Source organism: Panthera tigris, chromosome B3 (genome assembly GCF_018350195.1).
Source record: "Panthera tigris isolate Pti1 chromosome B3, P.tigris_Pti1_mat1.1, whole genome shotgun sequence".
NCBI classification, from domain to species: Eukaryota; Metazoa; Chordata; class Mammalia; order Carnivora; family Felidae; genus Panthera; species Panthera tigris.
In genome coordinates, this window is record NC_056665.1 from 140,976,531 (window position 1) to 140,999,495 (window position 22,965).

At 57.8% G+C, this 22,965-nt stretch overlaps 2 protein-coding genes across 6 annotated transcripts in view; one reads left to right on the top strand and one right to left on the bottom strand.

Annotated features, from left to right (window-relative positions):
- CCNK (cyclin K) overlaps positions 1-13,622 on the top strand; it is a 29,942-nt gene extending 16,320 nt beyond the window's left edge. For all 3 annotated transcript variants that reach the window (XM_042990505.1, XM_042990507.1, XM_042990506.1), the window contains exons 5-11: positions 3,440-3,545; positions 4,224-4,281; positions 5,003-5,172; positions 5,495-5,766; positions 6,348-6,381; positions 9,427-9,498; positions 12,264-13,622. In XM_042990505.1, coding sequence (XP_042846439.1) covers positions 3,440-3,545; positions 4,224-4,281; positions 5,003-5,172; positions 5,495-5,766; positions 6,348-6,381; positions 9,427-9,498; positions 12,264-12,889 — 1,338 coding nt within the window. In that variant the 3' untranslated portion in view covers positions 12,890-13,622. The remainder of the gene's footprint in view (positions 1-3,439; positions 3,546-4,223; positions 4,282-5,002; positions 5,173-5,494; positions 5,767-6,347; positions 6,382-9,426; positions 9,499-12,263) is intronic.
- Positions 13,623-14,872: 1,250 nt separating this feature from the next.
- Positions 14,873-22,965, bottom strand: part of CCDC85C (coiled-coil domain containing 85C) — a 78,349-nt gene continuing 70,256 nt past the window's right edge. For all 3 annotated transcript variants that reach the window (XM_042990510.1, XM_042990509.1, XM_042990508.1), the window contains 3 exons: positions 19,109-19,204; positions 18,108-18,206; positions 14,873-17,342 (listed from right to left, as the gene is read on the bottom strand). In XM_042990510.1, the coding sequence (XP_042846444.1) occupies positions 17,253-17,342; positions 18,108-18,206; positions 19,109-19,204 (285 nt within the window). In that variant the 3' untranslated portion in view covers positions 14,873-17,252. The remainder of the gene's footprint in view (positions 17,343-18,107; positions 18,207-19,108; positions 19,205-22,965) is intronic.

Genomic DNA, 22,965 nt, shown 5'->3' on the forward strand with positions numbered 1-22,965 from the left:
CCGACTTCGGCTCAGGTCGTGATCTCACAGTCCATGAGTTCAAGCCCCGCGTCAGGCTCTGTGCTGACAGCTCGGAGCCTGGAGCCTGTTTCAGATTCTGGGTCTCCGTCTCTCTGACCCTCCCCTGTTCATGCTCTCTCCCTGTCTCAAAAATAAATAAAACGTTAAATTTTTTTTTTAAAAAAGGGAATTTAATAGAAGTAATGTAACTATCAGATATCTGTGGGTATCAGATTCTTACAGAGTAGGAGACAGTTGTAGGAACACGTTGTGGGCATGTGGCAGCACCTTGGCGTGTGTTACCCTAGGGTGCCTTTAGGGAAGTGCCCTTTTACCTCCAGCTTCTACCCGCTCTACCTTCAGATCAGAAAATGAGACTTGTTCAGGCACGGTGAGGTAGGAGTTCTGAAGCTCCATTGCCCCAGAAGAGAGGAAGAGGGAAATGGTCACGCTATCCATAGGAGGCGAAGGGGCTTTGAAACCCGCCCCCGTGAGGAGGAGAAGGGGCTTTGACCTTCACCCGCCTCTCCTTTCTATCATGTGCAGTCTTCCCAGAGATGATCTGAGGGTACAGGAGCCAGAGGAAAGCACCCCGCCTCTGGGAGTAGTGAAGACATTATAGACACGTCCCCCTCTCCAGAGAGGAGAGCAGGGCCATTCGTTGGAGGGAGGTGTCATAAGCAGGAAAAAGAAGGTCAAGAATCACGTGGGACTTTTCTACCTTAATTAGCTTGGCTTCAGCTGTCTGGTTTTCCCCATTGTATTAATTTCTCACGTGTTCAACAAATATTTGTTCCAGCCACCGTGTTAGGCACTAGACCCAAAACAGGTGGCAAAGTAGACGTGGCCTTTTCTATTCTCATGGATTTTATATTGAGTTGGGATAGATTTTAATCAAATAATCCTATGACCAGCTGATTATGAGCTGTGATGAATACTATAAAAAAGTCACTTAAAGTCGACATGAGGGCGTTCAACCTGGGAACCTGGACAAGTCCCCCAGACAAGTGTTACGGGGCTGAAGGAAGGTTCCCTGAGGAACGATGTTTGCACACAGACCTGTAATTACCCCATTACTTGAATGTTTGAAACACAAAAGGAGGCCAGGCCGCAGGCTATCCTGTAATACCAAATGGGCCACGGCCTCAAAACCTGTAGGTGCACTTGGTGAAAGGCTGTTTCTAAATTCAGAAGACCCGAGGAAATTTCTGGGAAGCAGGTGGTAACAAAACCAGGCAAAAACACCAGCAGCAGCGGGATGTCTCCAATTTTGGGAAAGTTTCGGAGTTTGTAGAAAGCTTTCCTCAGAGAATGCTTGCAGCGCTAGGGTAGATGAACCTTAGTCCCGCCACGCCGTTTGGAATAACTAACCGTGAGAGAATGGTCTGCGTTGTCTGAGGGGAGGCCATACGTCAGCGCAAAAGCCAGCCCCCCCTCCCTCCGTCTGCTCTTTCTGGGGTTGATGGGCTCGTGCGCCTGTTGGTAGGATCTGAGCCCCGTGGCAGGCCCTCCCTGTGCGAACGAGTGACCCTCTGCTCCTCTGCCGGCACAGACCGCCCTGGCCGCGGTGCACGCTGTCTGAAAGTGCTGTGCAGCCAGGCTGTGCAGAAGCGCCTGTCTGTGGGGGCGCCTGGGTGTCTCCGTGGTTCAGTGTCCGACTTGGGCTCAGGTCACGATCTCACACTTGGTGAGTTCGAGCCCCGCATCGGGCTGTCAGTGCAGAGCCTGCTTGGGATTTTCTGTCCCCTTCTCTCTGCCCCTTCCTGCTCATATTCATTCATTCTCTCTCTCTCTCTCTCTCTCTCTCTCTCTCTCTCTCTCGATAGTAAACATTAAAAAAAAAAAAAAAAAACTTTTTAAAAAATTGCCTGTCTATGGACGTTGACTGGTTTGAGAGCACAGTGAGAGGGGAGAGTCCGTGTACAACAGCAGCAGTAAAATAAAATGTCCAGGATTAGGCCTGGTAAAAAAAAAACTGTGGAAACCATGGCAGGTTGGGGAAGGAATTGAAAACTGCTGTGAAGGGAATGAGAAGATTTCAGTGAATAAATACACGTTTGATAGGAAAATTCGGTGTAGTTAAGAAATCCCCATTTTCCCTAAATTGTCCTCTGACTGTGAGTCCCCAGTCAGAACATCAGTAGCTTCCTTTTCTTCTGGACTGGTGCTAAGAAAAAGGGTACTAAAATGAGGCATGGGGGTCTCCCGCGGGACGTCGCTTCCAAAATGAGCAGCAGCAGAAGGAACAGTGTGCCAGAAAGCGCCATGACCATGGGCAGCTTCCTCGCTATGCCAGCTGCACCTGTCGTGTGCCCGAGGACAAGGCCATCAAGAAGTTCACGACTGGAAGCACAGTAGAGGCGCCACCATCAGGGACATTTCCACAGCGAGTGATTTCGATGCTCGTGTGCTTCCCGTGCTGTATGTGAAGCTACTTTCCTACTTGAGTTGTGCCGGGCAAGGCCAGGCAGGCAGGCTCCGTTCGTGTGGAGCCTGGAAGGACCCTGTCCTCAAGGGCCAGCGCCCCACGTCGACCTGCAGGTGCTGCCCCTCAGGCTGCACCAAAAAGCCCACGTAAGGAGCAGAGTCCTTGAGACTGAAGAAAAAGTGTCCCGTGGAAACAAAGTAAAATGGAAATTATACTTAAAAACAAAAATGAGGCGGGGGGGGGAGACGTACAAAAACAAGAACAAGAGGAGTCGTGATTGAACTACTCTCCCAACTGTTCATCCCTTGGATCCTGGGACAGAAATAGACAATCAGATCAGTGAACAGGAAAGCTGGTGTGTGTGGATAGGTCAGAATGTGGTTTAGTGACGGGAAATGAGGGTTTATGCTGTAGATGACGGTGGGACAGCTTATTTCAGGCAGATGATAGATTCACACACGTGCTTTATATGGATATGCCTGTCGAGCAGGTACAGAGTTTGAATTGGTCATCATCGTCCTTGCTTATTTGCTTGAAGTTTTCAGTGGAAATTCCCGAAGGATTGTGGCTTTGTTGATGGAGGTCTGGAAAGAAGCTACAGTTAGATAAATTATCTATAAAGCAAAGGTCCGTTTTGTAAAGGGGTGGCTCATGTATCGAGAGAAATGACGTATCTGGGGTGCCGGGCCGGCTCAGGGGAGCCTGCAACTCTTGATCTCGGGGTTGTAAGTTCGAGCCCCCACACCGGGTGTGGAGCCTACTTATGTTTCTCAGAATGTGTATTTTGTTTCCACTGTTTCTAAAAACTCAATCGGATTGGTTCGTCTCCTCCCCCCTTTTAGTTCTTTTCAGAGTTCCTCCTCATCTCTGAACAAAGTGAAAGCCTGGGGGGGGGGTGCAGAGGAGAGGAGGAAGAGAGCTTGAAGAGAGTAAATGGGAAAGCCCACTATCTAACGGGGCTTCAGACCTGTGGTTGAAATCATTTTCTGACGTTTGTTATTTTATTTTTAGGAAGAAGTGATGGTTCTGGAGAGAATCCTGCTCCAGACCATAAAGTTTGATTTACAGGTAGAACATCCATACCAGTTCCTCCTCAAGTATGCAAAACAACTCAAAGGTAAGGAGGCAAGGTTTTTTTTACAGGACTTTTCGTTGGAAAGCAAGTCTTTGTAATGATTTGATGGCCTTCGGATTACGCTTCTCAAAAGAGGAGAACAGAAGAAAGGGTTCAGCGTGTGAGCGTGCCCAGTATTGCAGCTGTGACTACCACTTCCCGTCAGGTTTAGACAGATTCTACCACCAAGTCGGCAAGTGATAGGAGGCAGGAAAATGAGTCAGATTTTTCTTTTCTTTTCTTTTCTTTATTTTTTGAGAGCGAGAGAGAACACACACGCGTGAGCTGGGGAGAGGAGGCAGAGGGAGAGAGGTTCCACGCTCCGTGTGGAGCGCATCGTGGGGCTCGATCCCATGACCTCAAAATCATGACCTGAGCCAAAATCAGAGTCAGATCCTCGAATGACTGAGCCACCCAGGCACCCTGAGTCAGCATTTTTTAATAGCCTGATAGAATCCGCCTTGGAGCAGGCTTCCCATGGACGGTGGTTGAGCACAGGTCTTGTGGGAAGAGAACACAGGTGGGACTCAGACCCACCCGTTTGCCCTCAGTTCCCAGGCGGTGGCTCTGCATGTGTCGGGATGGTGCAGAGCACACAGCATGGGCTTGAAATAAGTGATTTTTCTGCACTCTTTTATTATTATTGTCACTTCTAATTGGCTTTTTTCTTCCCATTTCTAGGTGATAAAAATAAAATTCAAAAGTTGGTTCAAATGGCCTGGACATTTGTAAATGACAGGTGCGTGTGTTCAAATGTTGATCTAATTGTAGTTTTAAAAATAGGCAGGGACTTAATGGGTCATTGAATCCAGACTCCGTATTTTGTATCTCGGACTCTGACTCACCCAGCTCGAGAGCCAGCTAATGGCAGAGATGGGGCTGACGTCCAGGAAGTCTCCTTCCCGGCAGAGGGATGCCTGGCCATGTCTCAGTGTAAGAAGTTAAAGGGCATCTCCAGTTTGAAACATAGTCCAAAACAATACGCTGGACAATTTTGACAGCTAAATCCTTAGAACCCATTTGGTTCTGCACAAACATACTTCCTTGTAATGGTCCTAGAGCCTTGCTGTACTTAGAACCCGGGACCTAATGACGTGCAGCGTGGGGACAGAAGGCCTGTGTGTGGAGCTGCTGTCACTTGAAAACACAGTACAGTGGCTCGAATTTCAGCAGTTTGAAGAACATGAGCTACGTTCATTTGTATCTCATGACATAACCAATTTTTGAATGTGCTGTGGTTCCGATTCTAAACCAAGGAACAGATTGGTAACTGTGGTTAAAGTAAACTTATTTTGGTGCCTTTGGCAGACTTAAAACTTGCTTCTTTTATTTCTAATTCCTTATCTGGTCATTTAGGGAATGTTAAGCAAACTGACATTTAGATGTGGCATCTGATCTCCATGCATTGGGTAACATAGCTTTGCTCCAAGTCACGTCACCCCTTTTTCTCGTTGAACTAGTCTCTGCACGACCTTGTCACTGCAGTGGGAACCAGAGATCATAGCAGTGGCAGTGATGTATCTCGCAGGACGTTTGTGCAAATTTGAAATACAGGAATGGACCTCCAAACCCATGTACAGGCGATGGTGGGAGCAGTTTGTGCAGGATGTCCCTGTGGACGTTCTGGAAGGTACTGCTGGCATGCTGGGCTTTCCCAAGAGTGTTCCAAGTTCAGGTCACTCTTCCCTGTAAACCTGGAGTCCCAAGAATGGACTTTCCCGCACACATAAAAGTAAACCATTCTTCAGAAGCATCTTTAATCCAGCTCTCTAATAGTGTCCGCTCTGAGCAAGCCGTGCAAGACAGAGGTTGGGTAGATTGCACGTACGATCCCTGTTCACTGGTCCCTGTAGAGGAATCATAGCTGAAAGGGAGAGGGGCTGGTCTTTTCCTAGGCACGTTTTACTTAAAGTATCAATTTGTGATAAATGTAATTGTTGCCTGTCGTTCAGACATCTGCCACCAGATCCTGGATCTTTACTCACAAGGAAAACAACAGATGCCTCATCACACGCCCCACCAGCTGCAGCAGCCCCCGTCTCTCCAGTCCACACCACAAGTGCCACAGGTGCCACCGCCCCAGCCGTCTCAAGGCTCCGACCCGCCCCAGCCGCAGCAGAAGGACTCGCAGCCGCCAGCGCCGCAGCCCCCGCCGCAGCCGGCCCCGCAGCCCAAGAAGCCGTCCCCGCAGCCCAGTCCTCCCCGCCCAGCAAAGCGGGCTGTGGTGAGTGGGCCACCTCTCCGGAGGGGGGAGGGGGGAGGCACAGTCCCTCGTCTGAGGGCTCATCCGGGATGCCGAGCAGGGGGACACCTGGCCTCGCCATCGGACAAGCATCCGCGGAGAGCCTCAGAACTACCGTGGTCACAGGAGGAGGGCCCTGAGAGCTGGGAGGGCTCCGTCCTCCTCCTCCAGCTGCCGCTGCCCAGCTTTTTTGTGTTTGGTGCTTTGAGTGACGCGGGGTGTTTGTGAAAGTTTCTCCCCACGGCAACAAGCTGGCCGGTGGAGGAAACCCATGTGGGATAAACGCGTGTTGGCCAACACCGCTCATTGAATGCAGGCCACCGTGTCAGAGGGCCTGAAACTTAGTGTCCTCGAGGACCCGCTATTGAAAATCCACAGTGGTCCTCATGTCTGACCTGGGAGAGGGAAAGAGGAGGGGGCAGAGATGGTCTGTTAGGTTCCCAGTATGCCCTGCAGCTCGGAGCTGTGTCTTGTCTCCCCGACCCCGTTAGTTCCTGGATAATTCGTTTTTCTCACTACACCCGGGGTCTTGGTTAATGATTACGTATTTTCTTTTGTAACAGGTTGTTTCTCCCAAAGAAGAGAACAAAGCCGCGGGTAAGTTCCTGTTCTAAGAGTTTTTTTTTTTAACTTTGTATCAAAACTTTAAATCCTTGGTCAACACTGTTTCCACAAGATTTGGTCTTAGAATTTAACCTTATATCCCGTCAAAAACTTGACGCTGCCTGCCAGAAAAAGTGCCCTGAGTGTGTATTTTTAGATCATATTCTGACAATGGTTACCAAAAAACATTAGCAGCGGTGAAAGTGTACTCACTAACACATATACAAATGTGATCACGAACATAGGACAAGGGTTACAGCAGTGTTCCTTTCTGGAGGTTTAGTTAAGCCCACCACAGTAGACTGTGGGGAGAATTCCCACCCTAAACCCCAAGTAGCAGAGGGTGGTGGGCAGACAGGGTGGCAGTGATGGGCAGTGCTGTTGTCCAGAGAACCACCATATATCCTGACCCCTCTCGCTAATGTGGGCCGGACTCCTCCAAACACTGTTTGGGTTTTGTTTTGGGTTTTTTTTTTTTTTTTGTAGAGCCCAAAGTTGGTTAATTTGTTTCTTTATTGGAAACAAATGTAAAGTGTGAATAAAATCTGAAAGACTGGGGGGCCTAGGTGACTCAGTTAAGCGTCTGACTCTTGATTTCGGCTCAGGTCATGATCTCAGGGTCATGGGATGAAGCCCCACGTGGAGCCTGTTTGAGATTTTCTCTCCCTCTCCCTCCCTCTCCCTCCCTCTCCCTCCCTCTCCCTCCCTCTCCCTCCCTCTCCCTCCCTCTCTCCCTCCCTCTCTCCCCTTCTCTCCCTCTCTCGCCCCTCCCCTCTTCTCCCTCTCCCACCCTCCCCTCTTCTCCCTCTCCCTTCCCCCTCCTTCTCCCCCCTCCCTCCCTCTCCCTCTCCTGTTCTTTCTCTCTAAAATTAAATTAAAAATCTGGAAGATCACAGAACAGAAACTTAGAAGCATTTTGTCCCTGTGTTGTGGGCTTCGATGTACTGAACTCTTTGAAGATAAAACCATGTTTACTCATTTCTGTTTCTCTATGGCTAAGTTCCAGGGTAGGAATTCAGTGAATGATTTATTGGACGATTGTGAGACCTTCCAGTTGCAACAAAGCTGCATTTTCTTAGGGTCTTTGGGGGAAATGATGGGTTCAGTACAGGTGAATATTTTTTTTCTGCTCCAACTGGGCAGCAAAAAGTAAGTGTGAGACCTAAGTGTGGGGCTGTGCCTCTCACCCTGTGGGTATACAGTTGAGCTGAGCTGGTGTGCTAGGCCTGTTACATCCGTACACGGCAGAAACGAGCCAGTGGCGACCTTGGAGGAGGACTTGAGTCTGAGCGCCCGGAGCCCCACCCAGGGGTTCGGCCTGTAGGCGGAAGGGGGCAGAGGAGCTGGGGGCAGGCAGAGAGGGCTCTTACTGGACTACTAGCTGTGAAGCGGTGAAAAGAAGCTTCTGCTGGGACCAAACGTATGGTTGGAACCAGATAGAGTCGACCTGCCGGAATGTGGGTGTTTGCATAGGCAGTGGGAGCCACTGAAGATCTGTGAGCAGGAGAATGGTAGAGTCTGAGTTCATTTCAGAAGTGCCCTGGCGGCAGTAGTGGGACACAGAGGGTTGCGAACGGGGAGGAGCTTACAAGCATCTGGGTGAGAGGCAGTGAAGGGGAGTGGTGGCCTCAGGCCCAGAGAGGGAGGGTGCAGACAGCCTGCGGGTGGGACCTTGACCTGGCTGTGTGCCAAGTGCCACTAGCTACAGGGGGCTTTCGAGCACTCACTGAAAGTGCAGCCAACCCAAATCGTCATGTGTCCTCAGTGCAGAATACATACCAGATTTCCGAGTATTACTAAGAGAAAAGAATGTAAAAAATCTCATTGATAAATTTTTATGTTGATTACACATTGAAATGGTCAAACTTTTTATGTATCACATTGAGTTCATCTCTTTTGAAGGTGACTACCAGAAAAGTTAAAATCATACGTATAGCTCTTCTGTCTATGGGCAGCACTGACCTAGACCGGCTTCATCTGGGCAGTGGGGTGGGCCGTAGATGGGTGTCCGAGGTGAGAGTGTGACAGTGGTCACAGGCCGGGAAGGAGTCACGTGAGCTGCGGCTGCTGGGTCTGGGAAGGGAGCTTGAAAGTCAGGTCCAGGGCTTTAGTGGGGAGAGAGCGGCTGGAGGCACATGTGGACAGTTCATCCACCTAGAAAGAGGGGACTTGGTCTTCCAGGAAGAGAATACAGACAGACCCATCCCTGGACCGTGAATTCGGCCTGTTTGGGACAGGAAACCAGGAAAAGTTCAGCAACACTAAAGTAGGATTAAATCAGAGCTGAGTATAAGCCAGAATCTGGAAGGAGGAGTCAAGCCACGCAAGCAACCGCAGAGACAGGGGTTCTTTTCCGATCATGTGTGCACCCTCCCTGCTCTCGTAAAACACAAGACACTGGGCTTGCTGTAGCCTGTCGTGGCTACTTAGCACTGTCAGGGTGGATGCTGGTTACCCACAGCCGCCAGACCCTGAGGCGCAGGCTGTGTGCCCCGCCCCAAGTGTCCTATTCGCTTTGCTCCTGGCTTGTCAGCCCCTTGATCTCTCCTGAAGTCAGTTCATGTCCTGTTGCCGATGTGCTGCCAGAGGGAGTAAATATTCATAAGGGAGAAAATAAACTTAAAATGTGCCTAAGAATACAAAGGTGGCAGTTTCTCCTGTGAGCCCTCGGGGCTGGGTGTCTGAACATTCTGTGGACGAGTGGGGGCACCCATACCCTGCTGCTCTCGTGTCTTTGGAAGGCTTGTCTGGGACGGTCGGCAACGAAGCTGGGTAGATGTGGAAAGGGCTGTAAAGGGCCAGCGGGCTGTGTTATTTGGGGGTACGGGGCGGTGTGTGACCTGTTCGGTTCTTGCAAAAGGACCAGCACCTGGTTTAGTTGAGGCTCCCTCAGGTTCCTGAAGCTTTTCTCATATCCGTTTTTCTCCCCCAAAGACGTTCCTGAACAGCACATTTTCCTCCACCTCTCTTTTCCTTCCATGACCTCTTGATTCGCAGGGAGAGGTCTGAGTCGCTTTTCAATCTACTTTTCCTTTTTAGAACCACCGCCACCTAAAATCCCCAAAATCGAGACCACTCACCCTCCATTGCCTCCGGCCCACCCACCTCCAGGTAAGTGTCTGCTGAAAGCAGCTTGCGAGTGCCACCTTTTCGCTTGGCTTTCTTGAAGGGCACACTTGGGAAGGCCTGGGGACGAGTTTGTGGAGGGGAAACTTGCTAGCCAAAATTTAAAAAGAAGGTGATGCCCAAGGATCTTTCAAAAATTATGTTTTTCACAAAGCAGACATTTTGAGGAAGTCGTAAATTTTAAGTATATCTGGATATTCTCTGACCTCCCACGTGCGGAGCTGCCGGACTCCGCAGGCTAAATAACGTGGGATCAGTTTTAGGAAAGCAAAGCCTGCTGATGTATGAACATTGACCCGGCGGGATTGCCGTAGATCTGAGCCCCCTGTCCCTCACACGCCTGCCTCCTGGTGGCAGGGTAGCCTCTCCGTACATTTTGAAGATAAGCAGTAGCTCAGAGTCCCGCAGAGAATAAATTAAAGCCTGGCACGTTTTCGACAGGCACACGGTGAACTGGGAAGCTTCCTTGGCACCACTTAAAACCGGAGAAGTGTCGTAAGGAATATAGCATTATTCCTTGGGGCATTATTCCTTAGCATTATCTCCCTGGGGCAGCGGTCCGGAAGACAACGCAGGAAATGAGGGAGGGCAGAAGTTGTGTGTGTGAGCCAAGGGGGGCTGGGTGCTCCGCGGCGGGGTCCGCGCCCTCACTGGGCTGCACTCTCCGCTTGCCAGTGCCCGCGGTGCCCTTGGGCCCCTCGCGCCCGCGTGTCTGTGGTAGGGGTGCTGCCGACGGCATTTCTTTCTACGTGTGGCCAGTCCCAGCACTTTACGAGCTTTGGGGAAACCGGGGCACCATTTTCTGCTGTGGGACAGATCTCTCAGTCCCCGGCTCAGTATGAAGCTTGCTGAAAAATACCGGCCATGGGTCATTCGGTGTTTATGTTACGTCTCTCCGCCAGCGAAGAGCCTCCCTTCCTGTGCCCGGGGGTGCAGCTGAGGACGGGGTTGGTGTCCCGGGCTTGCCCAGGGCAGGGAGAGAGCGGCACTCTGCGGAGGAGCTCCCACGGAGGGCCGCGGGCAGGGAGGGTGAGGGCAGGGGTGGCGGGTGGTGGGAACTGACTCTGCAGCCGGGAGGGAAGGGTGGGCCGGGCCGCAGGAGCTCACTCCGGCAGGGTCCCGTCCCCACTTCGCAGGGGCCTGTGGCAGATGGGAGGCAGGTAGGCGGAAGGCTCGGAGGAGGAGCGGGAGTCTGGTTCAGGGAGGGAAGAGAGCGCCACAGTTGCCGTGAGGCGCGGGACGTGGCGAGAGCCACCCAGGTCACCGTGTGTCTCAGAGGGCGGCTGGTGGTGGTGGGTGTCGGCAGGGAAGAAGAGTAGCGCAGGTGCCTGGAGAGCCCGCGAGTTCCGGGTGCGGTCACAGAGGACAGGCGGATGCGCTGGGGACGTGGGGAGCGGCAGAGCTGTGGGTCACAGGAAGCGAGGCCTCGGGGATGGGAGAGCACGTTCGTGGGCCCAGGCGGCCGTGGCTGGCGTACGGGGCGATCCGCGGCGGCCGGCCCTTGGGTCCACAGGCCTCAGGGTCATGCTCTGCGTCTTCCGGTCAGCTTCTGGCACCAGCAGGGCCCCGGCCCCGCCCCCGCCCTGGAGCGCAAGCAGATTTCTCTACAGGCACGACTGGCTTCGGATTTGGGCGGGCACGCCGCTCAGCTCAGGCCCGGCCCCGGGGACGTGGCTCTTGCTGAGGATGTCCTGGCCGAGCTGAGATTGTGCTCTCGTTCACTTGGAGAAAGCAGTGAGGGAACCCTAGCCGCCGGCGCCCCCCTGGGCACTTGGCACGGCCGTGTCCGCAGTCAGGGCTGGCGGGGGCTCCAGGGAGCACGCGGGGCAGGGTGCCGGGAGACTGGAGGCCCCCTTCACGGCCTTCACTTTTTGTGTTCTCCGGACCCAGAGATCTCGGCTCCTGTGATTTGCCCTGGACTTCTGGGCTGCCTTAGGAAGAGACCCACTTGTCAGTGATGGGCCTCCCCTGGTGGGGTGTCCGGTGTTCTCTTCCAGGTGTGTGACCAGGAATGCGGGGGTTGGGGGGTGGCAGGTGAAAACGGGTGAGACGAGACCGCGGTGAAGGGAGTGGAGGGCCATGGCCGGAAGGCACCACGGCAGGGTGCTTTCTGAGAGGACGCGGTGGGGTCCCATCTCGGTTTTCTTCTGTCAGCTAGAAGCAGAATTGCTACTTTGGTGGCTACGTGGGGAATATCAGACGCTTGTTATTTTTTTAAACATTGCCTCGTTCACTTGACCACCTCTCAGGCTTTGTGCTCGATGCCCATGCTGCAGACTGTGAGGTGACGTGGCCCTGGCCTCACAGTCTCTGGAGGCAGAGACAGGCAGGAAGAAGGGGGCCCCACTCGGGGCTGTGCTGGCAGGACGGGCACGCAGCCGGAGGCAGACGGGGCTTCGTGCGCTGCAGGCACCTCCTTCGCTGGTGTGCTGAGGACCGAGGGAGGGAGACCCAGCCGTGCCAGGGCGGGGACCTCTGTGACAGATACGGCACAAGCGGATGGCGTCGGGTGCCGGCTGCCACAGTGACGGCTGCTCCCTGTTCCTGTGAAGATGGCCCTGGGGACAGGGCAGCAGCCCTGCCAGGGCTGTACTGGAGGCCAGAAATCGGGGTGGTCAGGGTGGCCGTGGGAACTGCCGTGGGAGACCCTGGCTCAGGCCTTCCCCACCCTGAGGGGGTCCCCGGATGCGTCCCTGCACAGGCCGCCCTGGGAGCCCGGGGCCGGGCAGTAACTCGTCTCTCCCCTGCAGACCGGAAGCCTCCCATCTCGGCTCCCTTAGGCGAGGCTGAGCCTCCAGGCCCTGTGGATGCCAGTGACCTCCCCAAAGTGCAGATTCCTCCTCCGGCCCACCCGGCCCCTGTGCACCAGCCGCCACCGCTGCCACACCGGCCACCGCCGCCACCGCCCTCCAGCTACATGACCGGGATGTCGACCACCAGCTCCTACATGTCCGGAGAGGGCTACCAGAGCCTGCAGTCCATGATGAAGACCGAGGGCCCCTCCTACGGTGCCCTGCCCCCCGCCTACGGCCCACCAGCCCACCTGCCCTACCACCCGCACGTCTACCCCCCCAACCCGCCCCCTCCGCCTGTGCCCCCTCCCCCAGCCTCCTTCCCCCCACCTGCCATTCCTCCCCCCACTCCCGGCTACCCTCCTCCTCCCCCCACCTACAACCCCAATTTCCCACCCCCACCCCCACGCCTGCCCCCCACCCACGCCGTCCCCCCTCACCCTCCTCCAGGCCTGGGCTTGCCACCGGCTAGCTACCCGCCTCCGGCTGTTCCCCCTGGAGGACAGCCACCCGTGCCCCCGCCCATCCCCCCACCCGGCATGCCTCCCGTGGGGGGACTGGGGCGGGCCACCTGGATGAGATAACGCGATGCCTTTTCTTCCCCCCTTTGTTTTTTTAAGAAAAGTTTTTCTAATCAACTTGAAGAGTAGTTTAAGTGGGTAAGCAGCAGGGTACCTTCCATAATGCTAGACAGTTGCAGCATGGGAAGAAATGGACGGGGCCCATGAGATACAGTTGGGGTGGTCCTCACATCTGGAGAACGGGGACAGCAGTTTGAGAGTAGCCTGGGCAGCGCCAGTCTCCATCTGACTGCGCTGGGTGGTCGGCTGGTGTCGTGTGAGCTTCCTGCACCGGGTCACGGGTACTAGTGAAACGTTAACCGGCCATATTGGCTCAATAAATAGCTTCAGTAAGGAGTGAAGTTCCTTCTAGAAATCAGTGCCTATTTTTCCTGGAAACTCAATTTTAAATAGTCCAGTTCCATCTGAAGTCAAGCTGTCGTCATCGCTTTTGTTCCGTGATGTTCTCTCCCAGCACCCAGTAGGTCAGGTGAACCACTGTTTTGATTTAGAGATATTTACATCCTTTGTATTAAACTTACTTTGAAGGGGTTGCCTTGATGGATGGCTTTTTTCTTTTTCCTCCAGAGAGAAGGGGAGAATTGTACTTGGAAAGTAATGTATGTTTACATCAATTTGCAAATTCCTGTACATAGAGATATATTTTTTAAGTGTGAATGTAACAACATACTGTGAATTCCATCTTGGTTACAGACATGACTCCTTCAGTTCTCCAAATAAAACCGTTCTGAAACTATCCTTTTGTTTCTTACGCACAGAAGGTGGGGCCTCCAGGCCTTGCGCAGCCCCAGACCGGGAAGTCTAGAGGCAGCCCTTCTCCTGCCCCCGGGGGCCAAGGGGCAGGCAGCGGAGGAGCCTTGGCCGAGAGAGGCCTGGCGCTGGCTGGTCTCGCAGCCCCCAGACCTGGCCCTGCCGTCTCGCAGGGCAGCGCCCCTGTGGGTCTTTCCTTGCGGGCCAGCCCCCCACACCCCGTGCCCACATTGGCTTTGGTAGGAGGACCCCGGTGAGTTCCCAACCAGCACAGGACTGTCGGGTGCACCTGCTCAGAGCTCTGGTTCCTAGGTCACACCAGGGCTTGGGTCTGAGATTCCTCCCACCCGGGGCCTGAAACTAGACAGAGGCCATCCGAGTGGCTTCAGTGCCGTCCAGCACCTGAGGTGCTCCCGGGGGCCGTGGCCCTCCAGCGGCGACCCCCGCCCCCACCCGAAACAAACACTGCGCACCAACCGTGGAGGCTTGCAAAGAGCCTTTATTTATCTAGCGCAAAGTAGACACTATCACAATCTTCTGTTACTCCTTTTACTAAAATAGTTCAAATCAATGTTTTTACCACACTATCAAAAGTTCTATTTCTTTTTTCTCTCCAAATCAAAGTGGTTCAGTGGAAGGTAGAAACGGGCACAGGGGTCTCCGGCTCCCAGCTCCGCCTGGAGCCAGGCCAAGGGCTGGCCCGGTTTCTCACGGCGGTCACATACTACAGAAAATAGAGCATGGCTGACGGCCCAGGGACAGGAACCAGACGTTCCAGCCCGATTCCAGAAAGCAGCACAAATACTTCCCCCCACGGTATGAAAAATATACACCTCTACCGCTCTGCAGTCATGCGCTCCGCTTGTTTCTTTAAAAAAAAAAAAAAAAAAAATCAGTAGTATGTATTTTGTTTCCTCTCAAGTTTTCAAGAAAAAGAAAATGAAAGGTCACTTTTTTCTCTTTAAACACTGATGTGTAGCTAATAACTTTTGGATAAAAATGTGCCACCCTAAAAAATGTGCTCAGCAGATTCTGCTCCCAGGATGGGCGAGGCCACCTGGGGTGAGGCTGGGTGACCTCCATCACAGTGGGAACTGAAGCCACAGGACAGATGTCACACTGGGCTTCAAGATGGCGACTCAGAGTGAAACGTAAAGGGACCTTTATGAAAGGCCACCCGCGCTCAGCAACACCCCTACCCCCACCGTGAGGAGGGCCCCCCCCCCCCGTCACCCGACACACCCCGGTTGGTGGCAGGGCTGAGGCTCCTCTGACCCTCCCCAGCCTGTGGGCTCCCACTGAACCCGCCCGCCACCCAGGGTGTGGGTTCAGGCGGAGGTGCTGCTGGCTTTTAAACAGCTTATCACATGAGGTGACCGTCACAGACACGGTTCTGTCCTTGAAAGCCATCCCCGTGCACTGTTGGCTCAGGACCGCGAGCAGCGGTGGGAAGGAGATGCCCTCACCTGGCTTCCACGGCCTCCGTGGCACACAGGAGGGCTCGGGCAGAAACGCTCCGCTCCGCCTGACCCCTGGATGCCACGGCAGCACCCGGGGTGGGGGGGGGGGTGGGGGAGGCCCCTCCGAGGCGGTTCTTCCCTGGGTCGGTCTGCAGACGTGCAGCTACCGGGAGCCCTTACTTATTGCTTATTTTCAGTGGTGGCCGAGCCAACCTGATCCAAACGTGAAAAATGGGCTCCCAGCTGTGGCTTCCACCCAAAATGGACCCCTCCCCCCTCCCTCCTCCCCCCGGGCTGCTCTGCGGTTCTTTGGACTCCCAAGATCCAGAAGGGGCCTCTGCCCCCCAGCTCACTGCCCACAAGGGCAGGGATTGCCCGGTACCATGACCAAGGATATCCCCCCCAGCTCCAAACACCTAACCCCTGGTGACAGGCAAGCTCCCTCCAGGAGGAGCCCAGAGCTCCCTGTAATCCCCCAGGGCAAGAGGAAAATGCCTGTGGCTGTCACCAGCACCCACTTAGCACTCCCTGGGCACAACGAGGGCCGCGAGCCTTTCCCCTGAGAGCGTACGACCCAAGGGCACAATGACCAACAGGCCAACGCAGAGTCCCCGCTGGGGACAGGAACAGGGCGGCCTCCCCATCCCCTGGCCCTGTCCCCGCGCCTCACGGGGGCCTGGACGAGGCCCACCTACTGCAGAGACGGCCTCCCGGGCTCAAGTGCTGGCGGGCGCCCTGCTGAGCACCGCCGCCGAGTGAAGGCGGCGTGAGGGGTGGGCGGCCAGGTGCCGAGTGGACACCAGGGCCCGTGCCGACAGCATTCGCGGCGGTCTGTCCCACCTCCCAGCATCTGGGGTCTCGTCTGGAACGTGCCACAGCTCGCTCACCCTCTGGGCCTCGCTTTCCTCACCAACCTCCACGTTTCTGTATCGCGCTCTATGGCTGGCATGGGATCATTCACACGGAAGCTCTGTTTGATGTCGAGCCCTGCACGGAGGGCCCGATGCTGTCCCTTCTCCGGCAGAGGACACTGAGGCTCAGAGAGGGGAGGGGACAGCACCTGTGAGCAGGCAGCAAGGCAGAACTCAGCTCGGTCCCCGGCTCCGACCAGCCCAGCCCAGCCCAGCCAGCAGCGGCTCTGCAGCAGGCGGGCCCCGTGGGCTCGCAGGCCGCGACTGAGGGCACCGGCTGAATAAAGCTGGTGGCCTTGGGTGGTGAGCACGGCCGAAAGAACCTGAGACCTCGTTTTCCCACCGGGGGCCCAGAGAAGCTGATTGACTTGCTGAAGGTCACGCGGCAAATTAAAGCCAGAGCTGGGTCAGGCTCCTTCCTTCTACAGAGGGCAGAACTCTCCCCTCGGCCGCCCACGCAGCTCCGTCGACAGTGACTCTGGCTGAGGGCCAGGCTCTGGGGGATACCAGAGGCCCAGCCCGGCCCAGCGCCGCCCATCTGGAGAGAGCGGGGCGGGGGGCTCAACCAGAGACTCTCCACGTGGCCTCCCACCCCCCTGGCCCATCATGTGAAGCACAGGAGTGCAGATGCCTCAAGCACCGGGCAGGAGGGACCCAGAGAGGGCACGACCCGGCGCGGGATTGGGGGGCTGTGTGTGTGTGTGGGGGGGGCTGGGGACCTGAACCCTGAAACCGAGCAGCAGCGTGCAGCAGGGAGCTGCGCATGGGGGGGTTGCCAGAGGAAGGGCCTCGGAGCCTCCAGCCACAGACACGGAGCTTCTTGGTCGGGGACTCGGGACCCGGTGCTCAGCGGGCTGGCGTTCAGGCCACAGCAGATGGGTGAGGAGTGGGGCCCCCCGCGTTAGGTCCAGCCACCGGGGGCCTCTGTCTGGTGTGGGTGGAAGGCTTGACGAGGCGCCCCTCCGCCAAGGCCGGCCTTCAGCCCCTCACCAGTGGGGCCCCGGGGCAGGGACGAGGCCGTCCGGGCCGTCCTGCTGCACGGAACGGCCGGCAGCCTCGCGTCTTCCCGGTTTGCTGGTGTGTGAGGAGGGAGGTGGGGGCCCGGCCGTCCGTGTGCTGGACCCACGGCAGCCGGGTCACGGCGGGCAGCGTCCTATGTACAATTCGCCACAGAAAAAGAAGACGGGGGCCTGCGGCTCCCCAGGACACCCCGCAGGGCCAGTCCACATCCACGGGGGAGCAGCCCTACAAGGGTCCCTTGAACTGGTTCCCAGACAGGTGTTGCCGGATGGAGGGCTTGGAGCTGGCCGCATCCCCCAGTTTTCTCCAGACCACCTGCGGACGGGGGCGAGCTGTGAGCGGAAAGCCCACCCCGAGCCCACCCCCTGGCCTGTACGCACAGACCGCCTCACTGCCCCTCCAAACCACCCACGTCCCCAGAGCCACGGGGCCAGGAGGGGAAACTGAGGCTGTGTGAGGCCCAGAGACAGACCAGACCCCCCCTCACGGCCACGCCTGCCATACTGAGCACGTCACTGCCGGGGTGCAGGCGTGGCCTCGCGGCTGTCCAGTGGGACCCAGAGGTACAGGAGGCAGCATGGGAGGGGTGGGGGAACACCCCGCCCCCCCCGTGAGGCCCGGGCCAGCCCCCGCCGGGTCCTGTAAGGATCCAGGGATGATGACACACTGGCCACTGGGGTCACGGGTGAGGTTCCACCTCCTGGACAACCAGAGAAACGGCCCAGCTTCCAGAAACCAACGCAGCCCTAGTCACGGAGGGCCCCACCCACACGTCCAGTCTGAACACCACCGGCAGCCACCAGGGGCACCAGACACCTGCGGTCTGGGGCCGGGGCCCAAGGGATGGGACGTGGGGTGAACGCGACCCGTCCCGGGGGGCTGGGGGGTGCTCTGGGGATGGACAGAGCCCAGAGGTCAGGGACCCCATTCTCGGGGAGGAGTGGGTTAGGCAGCGGGGTGAGGACAGGCCCCGGGCTCTCCGGGTGCCTCCCCCTCCAGGTCGCCGGCCCCTCCCACCAGGGGACGGCTGGGGCCCTCCCTGCTCCCACGCCCCGGCCGCGGCCCCGGGAAGCGCCTCACGTTGCACATCTCGCGGACGATGGCCTTCTCCTTCTCGCTCAGGCCTTCCTCACAGCCGTCCTGGAGCCGCCGGTCCAGGTTCTCGTGCACTTCCAGGACCTGCGGGAACAGGCCCCGGGGCCGGAGGTGAGGCCAGGGTCCCGAGGTTGGGGCACGAAGAGACCGGAGGGGCGGGTCCTCATCCTCACTGTTTGGTCCTCTTCCCTCCCCCTAGTGGCTCTGCAGGAGGGAAGCCACACCCCCACATCAAGAGAGGCGGGGCAAGCTGGGGACGCCTCACCTGGAAGCAGGGAGGACAGGCTGGGCGGGACTACCCTCGGGCAGGTGGCCTCGTGCTAGGCCAGGGCCCCCAGCTCGTGATTAGAGGGACAAGGGCAGCACCTGCTCACACACCGGGTGAGTGGGCGTGTCCAGTCGCTGCTGCGTGTGCTGTATCCGCGCAGACGCAGACCGGCCCCCAAACCCGGGGGACGGCGCGCCTGTGTCCGTGCACGCGTGGGGCGTCCACGGGTGCGCGCACAGGTGGGGGGATGAGGGGTGCAGCCGTGGGAGGTGAGGTCCGGGTGAGCGAGCTCCCCCAGGAGCAGTGAGAGCCTCAGCGGGACCTACACCTGAGCAGAGAGGCAGGAGTGCCTGGAGGCGAGGCTGGGCCTTGGGGTGCTGGGGCTTTAGTGCTACCGCAGCCCTGCCCCCGACTCTCAGGCTTTGGGGGAGCGCCGGCTCTTCCCCTACCTCACCCGGGCCTCAGTTTCCCCAGCTGCAGGGATGGCGGACAGGTGACACGCTTGCTCCGGCCAACACCTCCATTTCCAAGGTGTTCGTGGTCACCCCGACCCCCCCAACCCCTGCACAAGGACGAAAGCCCCCACCCTGCTGCTCAGATGCCCACTGGCTCAGAGCAAATGTGAGGTCCAAGGTCCCAGGTCCTGCGCTGCACCAGGGATCTGGGGGCTCCTGAGGGGGCAGGGACTGGGCGAGGGTGGGCAGGGCCTGGCCCTCACCTTCATCGCGTGCACGACAGCCTCTGGCTTCTGTCCCGCGGAGCTGTAGCCGGCGGAAGGGGGCAAGGACAGCTCGGGGACCGGGCAGGCTGGGCCCTGTGGGAGGGAATCACACTGTCGCAGCTTGCCCAGAAGGGCTCCCAGCTGGTGGCCACGAGTGCGGCCGGCAGCAGACAGAAGTCCCTGCTTCTGTGGGCCAGGGCCCAGGCAGGAGGAAATGGGGCCCGGCTGATGAGGGAGAGGAGGCAGGGAGGACAGAGGGGCAGCACCTGGCCCCCACCCCGTCCCGCGGGCTCCTCCTCACAGCCCGTAGGGAAGGCCTGCTGTTTCCCGGAGGAAGTGAGTCCAGCTCAGAGATGGCAGGGACTGGCAAGGAGCAAACCGCGGGGGGCTGCCTCCAAAGCTGCCACCCTCCCCGCCGACACCAGGTGAGTGGGCTAAACCAGACTTCACCCATCCCCCACCCCCAGGGACACTCTTCCAGCCCTGCCCGGCCACCGCATGCCACGGCAGTCGGCCGACACCTGACACGGCAACCAGGTGCCCAACTCCGCACAGCCTGGGGTGCGGGGGCCGAGGCCGGGTGAGGAGGGGGGTCCAGCCCCCTGATGTCAGGCCCACCGATGTCAGAGGCTGCAGGTGTGCCCGGCATCCCCAGCTTCTTCTCCACGGGGATTACTGGTATGGGCAGGGTGCAGGGCCCGGCCTGGAGGGAGGCCCCATAGGAGGAGGGCCCCCAGACAAGGAGGACTCAGGATGGAGCTCTCCAGGCCAAGAGACACCAGAAGACACTGGGAGTGAGCCTAACGGGCTCAGCAAACACCAGCAGCCAGATAGAAAACACCAAGGGTCCCAGGCGGGGAGGCCAGGGAGCTGGGGTTCCCGGCACAGCTGTCCCTTCTCTGGGTCCTGGTTTCTTTCCCAGTCACCGACCCCAGTGACCAGGCAGGCTTGGTGAGCAGGCTCGTGGGGCCATCACCCTGGGATCCTGCTCAGCAAGGCAACGCCGTGCAGAGACTCTCGGGGCCCAGAACTTTCTGCTGTGGGCCAGCCCCTCTGCACTCTCCCCATCTGCCCACCCCACCTGGACCTTCTCCTGGCTCCACCTAGAGGCCGGGTCCCGTAACCTTGGGGCCGGAAAGGCAGACTTGGGCAAAGCTCTCCTGGCTGTGACCTGAGGCAGGGCCCAACCCACTCTGTGTCTCGGTTTCCTAATCTGGACAATGAAAGGGTCCCTGTGTCCCAGAGTGTGTGCAGAGCCCTGGGGTGCCGTCTAGTGGCCCAGGCTGCCTGGTCTCTGGGGCCCAGGCCAGATCTGTCATGTGGAGAGATCAAAAACGGATCCAAGGGCTCTGGGGAGGCAGGTGGAAGGCAGAACACAAGCATGTGCCCGGCAGGCTGCGCTCCCCGCATCGGCCAGCAGGGGGCGGTAGCCACACACGTTCAGCCCTTAAGAGGCCCAGGGACCTCTGGCCTCCAGTCCCATCTGTACCTGGGGCTCCCTGAACAGCCGGCTCTATAGGCGGGGCAGGGGGCGACTGCTGCTCCAGGGGGCTGCTTCCTGGAGCAAAGGCAGGAAGGGAGCCAGGAGTGGCCAGGGCAGGCCGTGCAATCCAGCCTTTCCCTGACCCACCTCACCAGGCTGCCAATGAGCGTGCCACTGCGGGTCCTGGGAAGGAAGCTGAGCTGGACGTGTAGCACATGTTAAGGAGTAAATGCCACCGGGAGTGGTACTCCCGGGGGTCTCCCCACACACAGCTCTCCCAGCGGTGGGAGGGCCGGCACCCACCTGAGCCGCCCGGCGCACCGAGTGCTTGCAACCCTCAGATGTTATCTTTCTACATCCCCATTTTACAGATGGGAGAGTGGGTCTGAGAGGAGGTCAAGACCAAACAGCCGGCCCCAGTGGGGCTCGAACTGGGTCTGTGGCTCCAGAGCTGGCGCCGGAGGCGGGGAGGCCAGCGTGTACCCAGGAGAACTGAAGCCACACGTCCACACACACACTTGTCTGGAATGTTCAGGGCAGCACTATTCACAGCAGGCAAAGCACGGGAACAGCCCCAAATGCCCAGCAAGCTGATGGTCGCATCAGCAAAACGTGACACATCCACGCCCCGGAGTCTCACTCGACAGTGAAAAGGAACAAGGTGCTGACAGGCTGCGACAAAGCCTCCATCGCGGGGCGCTACGCGGAAGCAGCCAGTCACAGAGGATCGCACGCTACAAGTTTCCGTCGCGAGGAAATATCCAGAATAGGGAAATCTATGGAGACACAAGCACATCCGTGGTCTCCAGGGGCTGAGGCAGGGGAGAGTGGGGAAGGTTGCTACAGGGCACAGAGTTTCCTCGTGGGGTAATGAGATGGGGTGATGATTACACAAATCTGCAAATATGCACACAAAAAAAACCAAAACAAAACAGGGAAACTGCATGCTCAAAAATAAAGTCGACCAAAAAAAAAAAAAAAAAGGCAGGGGGACCAGTCTCCCCCAGGGACCTGTCATAAGACTTGATCCTGCTCTCGGCTGGAGAAGGCCAGAAAGCCACTGCCAGCTCCTTCCATGGGGCCCTGAGGTGTGGCTGGGCCCCCGGGCACCCTGCCCCATGACCACCTGGGCCAGTGACCCTCGTGGGGAGCAGCTGGGGAGCCCTGCACAGACCTGCAGCCTCTGACTCACGTGGACAGGGAGAGGGGAATATGGATAGGGACAGAGGTGGGGCGGGCGGGGGGGGGGGGGACAGCCAGGCTGGTAAGGAAAGGGTGTCCCCACCCTACAGGGTCACCTGTTTCACCTCGGGGCCCTCTGGCATGTGGGCGACCTTCCCTCACCGCCCCCCCCCTCCCTGGACCTACAGGCACCTTACAGAAGACGGGCCAGCTGTGGCAGAGCCTGTGTCCCCAGCGTCATCGGGCACAGAGGGTCCACCCCATACAAGCCCTCACTCGCCCCGTGGACCCACGTGCCAGACACAGGCCATCCACTGCTGCCTCCGCAGCCTTTGTGGCTGAGCCTCCCCTAAAACACCCTACCTTCTCTGTGCACCCCAGAGACCCGCCCCCGGCCTTGAAGGAGGTTCACACCGGCCCTGGCCTCTAGGCCCACGTGGGCTCGGTGCCAGCACGCGGATGCATTGCCCTTCCCGGTCCCCAGATCGCCGCGGCTCTGGCACACAGCGCTCCACAGCCACAGGATGGACAGAGGTGGGGCGCTGGGGAGGCCAGGGGGCAGCGGAGTGAAGGAACAAGGAGCCGGCCCCACTGGGGCACCCTGGGCTTCTCAGCGCCCTTCTGCACAAAGCACTTGGGAGCCCAACCCGGCCACAGGCTCCTGGATGAATATTTGGATTATCTGTCTGGTCGGCCTCAGCAGCTACATTCCTGGAGGTGTGAGGGCCTCAAAAGAAAACACAGCACCTGGCCGGCAGCCAGCGGCGGCCCCAGCCTGCTTCTGCCGGCATCGAGGCCCAGCGAGGCCTGGCAGGGGCACCCCGGGGTCACCCTTGCTGGCTGGGGTCATGGGGAGAGAGCAGCGGCCACCTGGCAGAGTGACCTCAGGCCAGCCGGGCTCCTCGCCCGTTCCCTGCGGATGGCCAGGGTCCCCGCCCGGCTGCACAGAGCACTGAAGCCGCTCCAGTCACGGTCACCCGCCCAGCTCGTGCGGCAAGGGGTCCGCGGGCAGCGTTTTGGGCATGTTCACAGATTTACGCAATCATCCCAATAGAACACTTCCTCACCCCGAAAAGAAACCCCATACTCGTCAGCAATCCCCATGGCCCTCTTCCCAGCCCTGGCCAACCAGCGAGCTCTGCCTCCCCAGACCGTGCACTCTGGACACATCGCACAGGGATGGCGGACA